Source organism: Muntiacus reevesi, chromosome 4 (assembly GCF_963930625.1).
Source record: "Muntiacus reevesi chromosome 4, mMunRee1.1, whole genome shotgun sequence".
Classification (NCBI taxonomy): domain Eukaryota; kingdom Metazoa; phylum Chordata; class Mammalia; order Artiodactyla; family Cervidae; genus Muntiacus; species Muntiacus reevesi.
In genome coordinates, this window is record NC_089252.1 from 97,151,000 (window position 1) to 97,164,474 (window position 13,475).

General features: G+C 40.2%; 1 protein-coding gene across 16 annotated transcripts in view; it reads left to right on the forward strand.

Annotated features, from left to right (window-relative positions):
* CADPS (calcium dependent secretion activator) overlaps positions 1 to 13,475 on the forward strand; it is a 465,663-nt gene that overhangs the window by 327,406 nt on the left and 124,782 nt on the right. For 15 of the 16 annotated variants that reach the window (XM_065935296.1, XM_065935295.1, XM_065935298.1 and 12 more), the window contains 2 exons: positions 430 to 566; positions 3,970 to 4,157. In XM_065935296.1, the coding sequence (XP_065791368.1) occupies positions 430 to 566; positions 3,970 to 4,157 (325 nt within the window). The remainder of the gene's footprint in view (positions 1 to 429; positions 567 to 3,969; positions 4,158 to 13,475) is intronic. The other variant, XM_065935299.1, reaches the window with a different exon arrangement.

A 13,475-nucleotide genomic window follows, 5' to 3' on the forward strand; every position in this document is an offset into this window, starting at 1 on the left:
GATGATCCCAGTAATTGTAGAGAAATTGCTCTAGACATAACCACTGGAATGGCAGAATCTATTAAAAATCGAAAAGCTAAATAGGCTTTTATAAGCAAAGATCCGATCTGCTTTCAGTGTTTGGTGAAACACAGGCGAAGTTACGGTCGTGTGCTTAGTTTTTCAAGAACAACATAAATGCACTAGAGTTGTGATCATTTGATAAACATGTTGATGCCAATATATTTTTGCCGAAATGCAATAAACTCACCAGTAAGTGATGCAAGTTGACAATGGGAGGTAAAAAGAGTATCTTGGGGATGTTGGTGGGCGGCGACGGGAGAACAGCTAACGTTCGTAATGCTTAGTGAATTCCTGTGTATTTGAAATGTCAAAGAAAATGCGATGTTTCTCTAAATTGTGTCTCTCTCTACATGTATAAATGAACAGACGCAGATAGAGCTCAAAAACATGGCATGGATGAATTTATCTCTTCCAACCCCTGTAACTTTGACCACGCTTCCCTCTTTGAGATGGTGCAACGCCTAACTTTGGATCACAGACTTAATGATTCCTATTCTTGCCTGGCAAGTATATTCTTTGGTCTACAGCAATTTAAACGCAATAACATTTTGAAAGATAAAATATTTCTCTACCTTTGTGTCAGAAGCTCTTCTCCCCATTACAGAGCCTCTTTAACAATTATAAATGTGTTCTTGATTTCCTGGGTTGAGATAGTTTTCCTTACCAAAGAAAGAAGACAGAGCGGGAGGAAGTTATCAGTAGAGACAGATCCAATTCCCCAGCCTCCCTATCTGAGCTTCCCCCTTTTCAGCTGCTACATGAGAAATATTCTCAAGAGGATAATCGAGTTTGGCACCTACTTGTAGAGAACTTGTAAAAATTGCCTTGGTTTCTTAGTCTTCAAGATCCCCCTCCCACCTCATTCCAAATAATAAGACCCTGTGTTCCTGTCTTGGAAATGAGTAGATCCTTTTTGTTTATATTTTTAAAGATTAAAATGGTTTGCCAATAAAGTTCACTTCCCCTTTCATAAGCTAAATGGGTTTGGGTTTGTTTGTTTGGGTGGCTTTATTCCCTACATAGTATTCAAAGCACTTTTATGCCCTTTGAGGGAATTTTTTTATGGTGCTTAAGATGGTTAGAAGTCCAACTCTCCCACAAGAACATGGGTATTTCTTAAAATCCTGTTTTAAGCCTACATTTAAATCGTTTAAATGCAAAGGACTGTTAGTATGTCTTTATTGGATTTCTGCAGATACATTTTGGGCTTTATACTATGCAATTTAAAAGAGACTCAATTTATTTTCTTCTGCAAACCAGAAATTGTTATTTCTTAAAGGTAGACTATTGATCCCACTTTATAGATGGGAAAGGTGAGGGGAAAGGGTGCAATGGCTTTATACAGAGGAAAAGCCTCATCTCTGACTCCACATACTAAGATGAATGTATCTGTATATTGTTAATATTAATTAATTCAGGTTAACATTTTATTGATATCAACATAAAGATAATGAAAATCTGGATTTTTTTCTTTAAATGACATGGCTTTCTCCTAAATCTGTTTCAATTTTTCTTTTAAATTCCTTTTTTTTGTTCTTTGTCAGAAGCCAAAATATAAAAATGACAGATAAAATAGTCTAAAAAACAGAAGCAGGATCATGTGGAATAATTTATTAATCTTTGTCTCATAAAAGATTCACTGATTATCTCAGGTTTAGAATCACATTATCAGAAGTCTGAACTTTGCCAAACTGAAAAGGAATACATCATTTTGACTTAAAAAAAAAAAAAAAAAAAAGGCTTACCTTGCATTGCAAGGCAGTTTTTCTCAAATGTGTTTTCTGTGATTATGTAATTATTCACATAATTATAAATTGTGTTCATGAAACTTGTAAGAATTTGCCTCTGAACTTAAATTGTTTCCTTTTATATATAATTCCTAGTCTCTTGAGGAATGTTTTTGAGACATATTATTTTCAAGACTTTTTTCAAATCGTACTTTCTTCAAACAGTTTTCTTTTTCACTAAGAAATTCATCACTGAGGAGTGAATGCCCTCTAAAAAATTAAACCAGAAATGAAATTTTGAAGCTTGCTTCCTGCTAGTCATATTCAGGTCTAAAAACCCCAAATTAATTGTGAATAGTGTATAATAGTTTCCTTCCCTATTTGTATACCTGTATGTATTAATCGTCATCCCCCAATTTCAGAAAATAAGAACCATTAAGAGGACCTCATCTCCTGCCTCCATACATTCCATTTTCTCATTATTACAGTCTTTTTTTCCAGTCAGTTTTGGAGACCGACCAGCAGGGATACATAAATTTTTCTGTGTCTTCGACTGAGCTCCTAATTGATATTTCTTCAACTCTTTTCAAAGCAGCTATTTTGGCATCTACAAAAGACTTGGTGTCATCTGAGTCGTAGAAAATATATTTTAATCTTTCACAGCAGTGTTGTTTCTAAGATTTAGCATTTGGGGTAGCAGATGGAGTGGCAAAGAAGTTGCCTATAGGGGCAGCCCACTGCCTCGACTACTCTCCCGCCCTCTGCAGTAACTTATCATTTGAAATAGGAAAGATGCCGTCTTTCGTCGGATGCATTGCTGAGCTGCATGTTGTCAATCGAAGATTCCCTGGATCCCTAGCACAAGATCCAAGTGTTGCGGGGGCCTCCCTCGCTGCACTTCTGTGGCCTCTACCTGCCACCCAGTCACTTTCTCCTTTTGCCTTTTCTCTCCCAGGATGGAGAGGTATATTCAAAAGATGACTCAGAGAAGACCCTCAAAGTAAAATTAGGCTTATATTTAAGATCATCCTAAATTCCCAGCTTACAAAGTACCACCTCAATTTTTATTTCTGGCTTCAGAAAGGTACTCAGACTGAAAGAAGTGATTTCATTACAGGCTTGTCCCAAGAGTGACTTTGAGCGGCAAGTCGCTGGGCCTTACTGAGCATCTTTTTTCTTAAGTGCTTGGTGGAGGCAGCAGTTTCTACACCATGGCACCTCCTAATGTGCTCTGCATCAGAGATTCCAGTCCGATTCTTTTTTAGAGCAGAGTTTTGTGTGGTCCTGCAGCACGCAAATACATAATAAGAAAACAAATAACTGCCAGGGAGAATATAAAACACTCAGCCTGGGCACAGGAAGCTCCTCTCAGTTTAGTTGAATCCTATATGATTCACAACTTGAGAACGTAAAGTCATGTTCTTTTTGGAAAGTTCTGTTATTATCTTCATTTTAGAATCTTCAAAAAAAAAATTTTTTTTTTCTTCCAAAGTGAAAGGATTTATGAAGTCCTGGCATGAATGTAGATCAATCCTAGTATTTGTTAATGCTCCAGAGTATTAAAAATACAGAAGACATGGGGAACGACAGAGCTGGGTTTGAGTCCTGGCTGTTTTGTATTATTTGTGAGCTCTTATTTTCATTTCCTCATGTGTGAAATAAAGATAAACCTGCCCTGTATACTTCTCGAGGTTGTCATGGGCTCAACTAAAAGCTATTGTCAAGGGTAAAGCACTGTACCAATTTAAGGCATGAATGTTAATATTTTCTCTTATCAGCAATCAAGACTTGGCCCTGGCCCCACTGCAGTGCTCTTAGGGTTTATGGTTCAGTGTTAAAGCAGTGGGTGAGACTCTTGTTTCTGGAATCTTGCCCTCTGCTAATCCATACTCCATCACTTACTAGCTGTGGGACACTAGGGAAATTCCATGTACTCCCTGAGCTCAGATTTCCCATCCATCCAACAGGGAGAGCAGCACCTCCCTCATAGGGCTCTGGTGAGGACTAACCCAGCTAGCACTCACGGTGTTTGACAGAGTGACCGTGCTCAATGAGCAATCAGGAAGTGTTGGCTCTGGCTGTTTTTAACCCCCTTATCCAGTCACCCCCAGCTGTAGAGCTCTCCCCCAGCTAAATGCAACCTATATTTGAAAGACGGTCTCTCCTTTATTCCAATCAGGGCTGGTTCAGTCCTGGCCAGGTGTTTGTACTAGACGAGTACTGCGCCCGGAACGGAGTCCGAGGCTGCCACCGGCATCTGTGCTACCTCAGAGACTTGCTCGAACGGGCAGAAAACGGCGCCATGATCGACCCAACCCTCCTCCACTACAGCTTCGCCTTCTGTGCGTCCCACGTCCATGGGAACAGGTAGGCACGTGTCCAGGAGCTGTTCCTTTTAAAAAGATGTTTAAGGTGCTGGCAGTGGTTTACAGCTGGTCCTGCCCTTGCTGTCATCTCTAAGTCTCCCCATTCCTATTCGCTCAGTAGTACAGACATGTGGGGACACACACACCAGCCACCCAAACACAAAGAACGTACACACAGGTCTGAGTTTCTTCTCCTTTCTTGAGTCTCAACAGAAACAGCAAACAGGACTTCTAGAGTGGTCTCTGAAGTTAGAACAATCTAGACTCAGATAATAGCTGCTCCATTTGCTAGCATTGCCTGGGTAGCAGTTAAAACCCTCTCTGCCTCTGTCTTCTCATGTGTAAAACAGGGAATATAGAATCTTCATGGGATTGTTGAGAGAATGTAAGTGGATATAAAAGGTTCAGCACAATGCCTGGATCATGGCATGGGCTCAATAAATATCTGTCTTTGTTGTTGTTATCATTTATTTCATTAAAAAAATGGCTACTTACTGAAGGTCAGGAACTCTGGTACACCTTCCGCGTACATGGTGAGCAAAAACTAGACATTAAGCAAAGGCAGAGTTACAGAGAAATAGATTCTTCGAGAAACAGGGATGAAATCCCATGGTAGCATTTAATGAAGGACCGTGATTCAGATGGGGTGGCAGGACGCTGGGAGAGTCTCCCTGAGGAAGTGATGCTTGGCCCGAGTACTGAAGTTGGAGTTGAGTGGTCCTGGGAGAAAGGAGGAGCATGTACAAATGCTCAGCAGAGGAAATTCAAGGGCTGAAACAAGCAAGGTGATGCTAGGAGACGTAGATAATCATGGCACTTTGAGTTTAACCAGAGAGCTGGGAGGAACTTCAGAGATCATGGTGGAGTCATCAACCCCTTCGGTTTATAGGTTTTACAGACAACACCAGAACATCAGTTCTCCTAACTTCATACTAAGTACTTTCTTTCTTTAGACATTGCCCAGCTCCTGGAGGAAAAGATCCGTGTTCTGAATAATGCAAAAAGCAGTAAATAACTTAAGAATGGTACCATTTGGCTCTGAAGACCTGGAGTAAATTTCTGCACTGCCACAGCCAGTTTACTATCTCAGTGTGTGTAGTCTCACATTACTATAAAGAGAAGCCTCCATTACCCCGCGAACCCCTACCAATAGCCAGGGAAGGCACACCCAGGGAAAACTAGGTGGCTTCAGAAACCGAGCCTGCAGTGAAAAGCTTGCTGCTCTGGGGAAAGTCTTACATGGGAGAATCCAGAATTGACAACTTTTTCTTTTAAATCAGAACTGTGTCAGTCATCTTTGCAAGCTAAACAACTCTGGAATATCTATGGAGTTGGTTTTGTGCTTTTCCCCTCTCTAGTGCTGGTAGATTTTATGAGATGCAACTTCAACATTTAGAGCTGGGTAACAATAGCACTGTAGGTTTGAATATTTAACAGGCAACAAGATTTTCATCACCTCCCATTGTTACCAGGTTTGCTAGCCCAGCACATGACCTTTCATTTGCATAAAAGATATTCATGAAAACTCTGATACCTGGGGACTATCTCTGCATAATTCTGCTTTTTATAAATATGTACACTTTGATGACTATCTGTTACAGCCTCTTGGACTGAATTCTTTAAAGAGAGAGAGAGAGAAGTTGCATTATATTCTCTGGGTTGTCACACTGTATTCTACATATGTTACTGAATAAGGAAGTGTTATAAAATAATGAAGTGTTTTTGTAAACTCCCTGGTAAACATCATCATGAATTATGATACACATTGTCTGGATTTCATATTGTAAGACTGCCACTTGATTCACAGTTAGGTTTATACATCTTGTCATGGAAACAGTTTTGGATTTCTTATTTTCTTTTCAGTTCTGATTTTCCTTATGCAAGTTTGCATCTTTTTTTTTTTTTTTTTGCTTATTATTTTAGTTTGAATGCATTTGCTCTTGCTGTTTGATGCATCCTTCTTTTTCTTTCTTTTGTTTGTGCATGTATGTGTGCTCTTGATTCTCCCATGACTGGCCACACTCTGTGCATGCTCCATGCGACCACCCCCTCTCCAAAGTCAACAAATGCATGCGTACCTTGGTGGGCTGCCACCAAACACAGACCCTGAAGGGAGCAAAACTCCCTCCCCATCTGAACCAGAGGCTAAAAAAGATACCAAAAAGGAATCCAAAAAAAGAAAAAATCCCAAAACCCAGGCAAATCCAGAGCCTAAAAGGTAAGATGTTTTGTGTGTATTGGCTTGTGTTTTGGGATGTCTGTGACCTTTCCCTCTCCCCCATCTATGCTGAATCTCAGCCTTAACAAACAGCAAGCTTTGTGTATTCCTGAAGTCTCTGTTTGAAGGTGCACTTTAAAAAAACACACTAGCAATGGACAAAAATATCATGTATTAGGACTGAATTTGAATCGGGTATTTAGTGACTCTTAAAGCATGTTCATATTGAAAAAAACTAATCGAGCAATATGTAAACAGACGCATGAGTCAGATTGCTTTTTTTAGTGGCATCTAGTTAGGGGCCTAGTAGCTTAACAAGTCACTCATAATAAGTAACCCATGATTTATAATTTTGAAATTATAGTTAAGGAGCAAATAAAATGGGTTGGCATAAAATGAATTTATACCTTTATAGTAGGTCCATCATTTTCAGCAGACCCTCTCAGTTCTACATTTATCGCATGAAAGTAATCCATTTTCAAATAAGTGTTTATAATGCACGAAGTAATGTCTGTCACCAAATTAATGACTCCTCATAGAATCATTTATATGATGAAGTCACCTTGAAAATACTTTTAAGTTCTAAAATTATGTTTATCCTCTCTTGTTTCATGTGTCTTTTAGATGTTCTCTTTGTGAATTGGTAAAATGGCGAATCGGTGGCTTTTATTCCCTTTTAAAGGAAATGAAGTAGGTGTACAGTTATATCCAGCATTATCCCTATGCCCTTCTTCATCCTCCGTATCTCGCCCCAAATTAGCACTGACAGTTTAAAGTTCGTGGTGAGGTTTGGAATGGATGCTCTGACCCTGGCATTGCCCAAGGACGCAGAGTTTGCAGGGACCTCTGTCTGCTCTGTGCTTCACTGTGGATTTGCTCAGTTGAAACTTTCTAAGTCCTCACATTCATACAGTTTGCTGTAGGCAGACCAAATGAAAAGGCCAGTTTCACTTCCTAGGAAATGAAGCAGGCAGTGGATCATTGTATGCCAGTCTAATAGTGAAGGTCAAAGAAAGCCCCGATTTCATGGGAACACCCACCTTCTGAACTTGCAGTGTACACAGAGAGGAGTGGAGTTTTTGTGTTTCCCTGTGTGGGTCAGAGTGCAGGGCAGAAGTAGCTTGCAGTCGGTAAGTAAATGCAGAGTATTATAGGTGCATGAAAAGGAGGCTTCTTTGGCTGCTGTCCAAGGTGCTGGTTTTGGCATGATCAGCCCTAAGTGGAGCAGAGAGGAAATGACTGCACTTCCTGGAGCCTGACCTGTTTCCTGTGCCATGAAAAACTACCAGGAAAGATTGTGAGTGATACTTTGAGGCTTATATAAGGGTCTATATTTGCTATTTTTTTAAGGAAGAAAAAATCATAATCTTAAATATCTGTACTTAAGTGTGGTATTCTGCAGTCTACAAAATGCTTTTAACGTATTCCTGTCTCCGTACATGTCACTTGCTGTAACATTTCAGGTCAGGTGCTTTTATACCCATTTTGCAGATGATGAAACTGAATGTCTGAAAATTTAGGTGGCAGACCCAAATATTCTGAGTCTAAAGTTCTTCTTTGTACCACATCAGCATTGTTTGTAGATATTAAGGATCTGAGTGTTAGAGCCTGTTCTCAATAAATCTAAGATGATCATATCTCATTTCGGTGCCTCAGTTTTCTCATCTGCAAAATAAGCACATAGAATTATAGCATCTGTTATACTCCATAAACCTCTAAAATTACCTTCCATGGGCTATATTAAGTTAAACAGACCATTTTTAGATTTCATAAAAAAAGTGTAATTAAAATAAGGATACTTATCACTATTTAATGTGTTTTCTATATGCATAGTACTGTGTGAAGTGCTATTTACATATATTATCTCATTTTATCCTTAATGCTTCACTATGAGATCTGTATTATTATTACTGTCACCTCACAGATGAAGGGTTTGAGGCTCAGATAAATTCAGTCACTGTCTTCAGTGAACATGGTTCACAAAGCAGACATGATTGTTCTCTCTTTGGAGCTTGGATTCGTAACTTCTCTGCCTTATTACTTGCCCAGCATTAGCACTCTGTGTGGTGTGAGATGCAAATTCAGCCCATTGAATATGAGTTTCAACATTTCCAGGTGACCTACTGTAGCAGCTGTCTGAATTAATTAAAGAAATTAATTTAAAAAATTAATTAAAATTTTCCATTTTTGTCCTGAAGATGTCCACAGTTAATCTGGCCCAACTGGTGATTTTGACCTTGTAGAAAAAGAGTGTATCTGGAGTTTAGGGCCACCTAGAGGAGAGGTTCCTTTGAGCACCAATTAACACTGGAAAATATTTTCCTACCTCTCTCACCAGGATGAACACTGTTTGCATGTGAACAGGTTATCTCTTCTTTGACTCATAGTAAGAAGGAACTCATGACCCATGGAAACAAACTGCCCTTTAACTGAATTTAACTCAACAATAGATTCCATTCCTATTGTCATCTCACAACCAACTTTAGGTAAAAAGTAGCTTTTTGTCCAGTTATTAATATTTTTTTTTACCTATTAATAACTCAGCAGCCCCAAACATGGAGGCAGAGCCCAGCCCTGCTGCAGCTAGACATCATTAGTGATCACTCAGGTGCTGGTGACTGAGTTTATCCCATCGTCTCTGAAAGCCTGTGCTGCATCTTTGTGAGACACTAAGGCTGTTACTGTTGTCAGTCGCTAAGTTACGGCTCTCACTTTTGCAGCCCCAGGGACTGAAACCCGCAGGACTCCTCTGACTGTGGGATTTCCTAGGAAAGACTACTAGACTTGGTTGCCATTTCCTTCTCCAGGGGATCTTCCCGACCCAAGGATCAAACCCACATCTCCTGCATTGCAGGCAGATTCTTGACCACCATGCCACCTGGGAAGCCTAACACTATGCCTACTTGAATCCAAAACATCTAATTCAGAGTAGACATGCCTGGTCAGTTTCTCTGTTCATGATGCCAAGCAGTGGAAGATAGTGGAACCATCGACATGTCTGAAATCTTTGAGATTCTTGACTTGGGGTGGTCTCTTCCCCAAGGGACCCTTGGCGATGTCTGGGGCCATTTTGATTTTTGCTTTGTGCTGCTGTTGTCCTCTGGTGGGTGGAGGCCTGCGATGTTTCTAAAGATCCTGCAGTACATGGGGCAGCCCCCTGCAAACAGAACCCAAAACATCAAACTTCCAGGTGTTGGGATGGAATCTCTCCTTTTTATTTGGATTTTGGTTCCTTTTATACAGGCATAGTCTGTGTCTAAAGGCTTGACACTGATGTTCAGCTTGTGCAGGGGTTGTCAAAGACATCACATGGGAAGTTTGTAAAAATGGAGAGAATGAAGTCCCATCTTCAAGTAATTCGGTTCAGCAAGTCTTTGATTGTGCTAGGCATCTACCCTTTTTAATCATTTCCTCCCCAGGTATTTCTAAGGCATTTGGTCTTCAGATCCTACTTATTCAAGACCTTGGTGGTCAAACTTAGCTGCACATTGGAATCACTTGAAGAGCCTAAAAAATTTTGTTGCCTTAGCCCCACCAGCAGTGATTCTGATTTAGTCTAGGATATGACCTAAGCATCTTGGTTTTAAACCCTTATGTGTAGCAGCATTTAAGAACCATTGATTGCGGGAACACTAGTATGAACTAGCTCTTTAAAACTGAGCCCATTTTTGCAAAGAGAGAGGGGAAAGAAAAGGAAAATGTGAGTACGTTCAGCTGGTTGCTCTTGGCGATCATCAAACCCACAGATGTAAATCACTATATCTTCTAATTTTTAAATCAGCTCCTAAGGTTGCAGTACTTAATTTTCACCATAATATTTTTAGTCTTCTTTCTAGATGACATTTAGATTAACATCACTTTGGTCACTGTCCCACAGTGACAAGGCAATCAAACAGCTCTGATGATTGCAAGTTGCGTCAATGTTCCTTGGATCCCTTTATTATTGGGATTGGAAATTTTTCTCATTTACATTATTATTTAACATTTCTTGAATGCCAGTGCTGCTCTTCACATATGGCCTGCGGAGAAAGTACATTGTATCAGCAATTAACAAATCCATAATGCCAACCGCCCCAATCCAAAGTAGGCTGCATAGATTAATGCGTCTGTAAGCAGATGCAAGAGGGCATGAGTCCTAAAAATCTCTGAAAATGTGTCCAAGGATTCTTTGGGGAGATGGATTTGAAGCCAAGGTGCTGCTTGTGTGCAGAAACCATGTGATCCCTGTGGCTTAGTCACTGAGCACTCAGATGGAACTCACTTTTCTCCTGTTACTCCTGTTTCTAAGTCAGTGGGTGGTTCCACCCATCCATTTGCCCAAGACAAAACCTTGGGAGCAGTCCTTGAGGTCTCCTTCCTCAGCGCATCACAGGGATTTAGTTACTGTGTCCTGCCAGTGCTTTCACATCTCTCAAGTCAGCCTGTTTCTCCTTGTCTTCAGGACCACTGCCAGGGTTCCGGGCTCTGTCTTCTGTCCCCTGGACCACAGCACTTGCTTCCTTGTCCATGTCCTTGCCTTCAGTATGGGTCCCTTACTCCCAGTCCATGTCATATCATGGTTGCCTTTATTTATTGTGGGGGGAGTGCCCACCTAGAAGTAAAGGAGTCATTTTGCATATGTATTTATTTTTTCCTTTTTTCTCCAGTATCTCCTTCCCTCCTCTCTTTCCTCCCTTTGTCTCTGTGTTACACGCACGTATAGCCATCAGGACATTATGTCTGGTGCTTCTAACTCTTCCTCCCCAAAAAAGAGAGAAAAGAGGATAGCAGGGTAGTTCTGTTTTTACCAGCCTGTGAATGCAGCAGTTTGGTAGCAGGCAGGCATGGGTGGGGGGTGACAGTGACATTCACACTCCTGGTCCCATGTTACATGCGGACATAGGCCTTATCTCACTTATGGACAGGAGCACCTGGCTGGTTGGCCTCTCAGCTCCAAGTGTGATGTTGGCCTTAAACACGTCTGCGTCATTCTCTAAATCCTAATGAACCAGCCTCACCTAATCGGACGAAGGAGAGGAGGGGAAAAGTCCAAAGATACTTCATGTAAAAGTCTGCATCCCAAGAAGAAATTCTCTCTAGAGCTTGTATGCTATCTTTTAACCCATGTGACTCTCTTCCTGAAGGAAATTTGCCCCATGAGAACAGCAAATTTTCCAATTCAAACATAAAATCTTATATAAAATGTGCTGGATATCTGTCCCATTGGTGCATAACAAAAAATTCAAATAATATGCATTTTTCTTCTTAAATTCCACTGCTGTGTCCTTATGCTGTGCTCATTGGTACAAAATATATTTTCAGATATCATACCCTTTTTAGGGTAGATGTGATACCCAAAAACTCTGACCACTGATATTACTGCTCTGAACCACTCAGAAATCTCTACATAGGGTCATAGCGTATTCAAGGTAGAATTTAAAACCTAGGTGTCTTTGCTTGTCTAGAAATAAAGAAACTCATTTCTTCATTTAGTCCTCAAAAAGAAAAATCTGCAGTAAAAATTTTAGAAATTGGTCCTTCTCTGGAGAAAGAAATATGCACTCTCCTACAATGCATACATTTTATATTACTTTTCTTATTGTCTCTGGGGCTCTTGCTTCACTCAGCACCTGGGCAGAGCCTAAGCCACTTTGATTAATGTCCTTGTGCCAATAACTTACATATTCTGAGATTGTTCAGTAGGGAGAGACTTCTATCACTCCCATCCTTATAAGAGAGTAAAGACACCTCCTGATATTGTTGGGTTTTAGCTCCATGTTTAGAAAAGCAGTAAACAAGTCACAAAAAACCTGACCTGTATATTTTTGCCCTGGTCTAACCTCTTTCTCAAATTGACTAAAACCAGTCTCAAGAATCTTCACTATGCATTTGTAATGTTGTAGAAACTGGTTGCTGTTGCTTCCTAGCTTACTCTTTGTGATACAAACACTTTGATATATTTGTTTTAGCAGCGTGTCTGAGCCCCAGGGCATCAGGGCATAATTAGAAAAGGGCATGGGCTGGAGGGAGAGGAGAAGGAAAGGGTAAGGCTGGGCTTTCATAATGAAGCAGTGACTACAGGATGTGAGAGTCCTAATTACAATTTATAATTAAGCTAGAGATTATACAAACCATCCAGATGAGCAAGTGGGGATGCCTCCTTTTGAGATGTGCTGCTTTGGTGTTCTTAAACATGGAGTTATTAACCACTTGAAAGAGACAAAGGAAAATATTCCACAATAGGATTAAATTCAAAAGTGTCATTTTGAAAGTTGTAAGGATTAAGAATTGCTAGAAGTCAATTTTTAAAGAGAGAGGTTAAGAGTGTGTTTAGTCTGAATGTTCTATTTAGGGACCATTGCAAGGAACGGCTACTAAAATATTCTGTTCCACTCTGACCCTTTCAGCTTTCATGTTTCTGGGCTGGAACAATTTTGTAGCAAGCAGGATTCGGTTATCTTGCTTGTTTAAGGACATTTTCATGGATCCATACTGCGGTCTGCAGGCATGCATCCATTTGGAGAGAGAGAATATATCGTGTTTACGGTGCCTGCACCGGCATATGTGGACATTTGCATTTGGAGAGAAAGTATATTCCCACTTCAGCTGGAGTTTTACCCCTTGTTGATAGTGATTGGAGCTTAAAGCTGGCTGAATGCAGAGAGGTGGACCAGACACGCTTTCCCCTTTTGTTGAATTCACACATTTCGTTTCACACTGGATTCTGCACTTGATTACCAGATAGATGCAGTATCAGAACACATCCATCAATTAATCCAATATGTTTCAAATTAATTTAGTAACCTGACCTTCTTGAAGAGATATCTTACCTTCCAAATGGAGGTTTTGTGGCCCAGCTTTCAATATAGAGCACCCTGTTGGCAGAATAATTAAATGCTAGAACTCCATGTGCCCACCTGGGTGTCTTAACGGCAATTTAACAGTCCCAAAGAGGTCAATTCACTTTCACAAAACACAAGGTAGTTTGAATTCTTTGCCTCAGTTGTTCACACTTAATTTCAAATATCAAGATAAAGTGTTCTCACATTAAAAGCCTCATGCTTAATCATGTTGGATTAATCCTACAGTAGACATTAAGTAACAAGCTCTAGCTCAGAAACA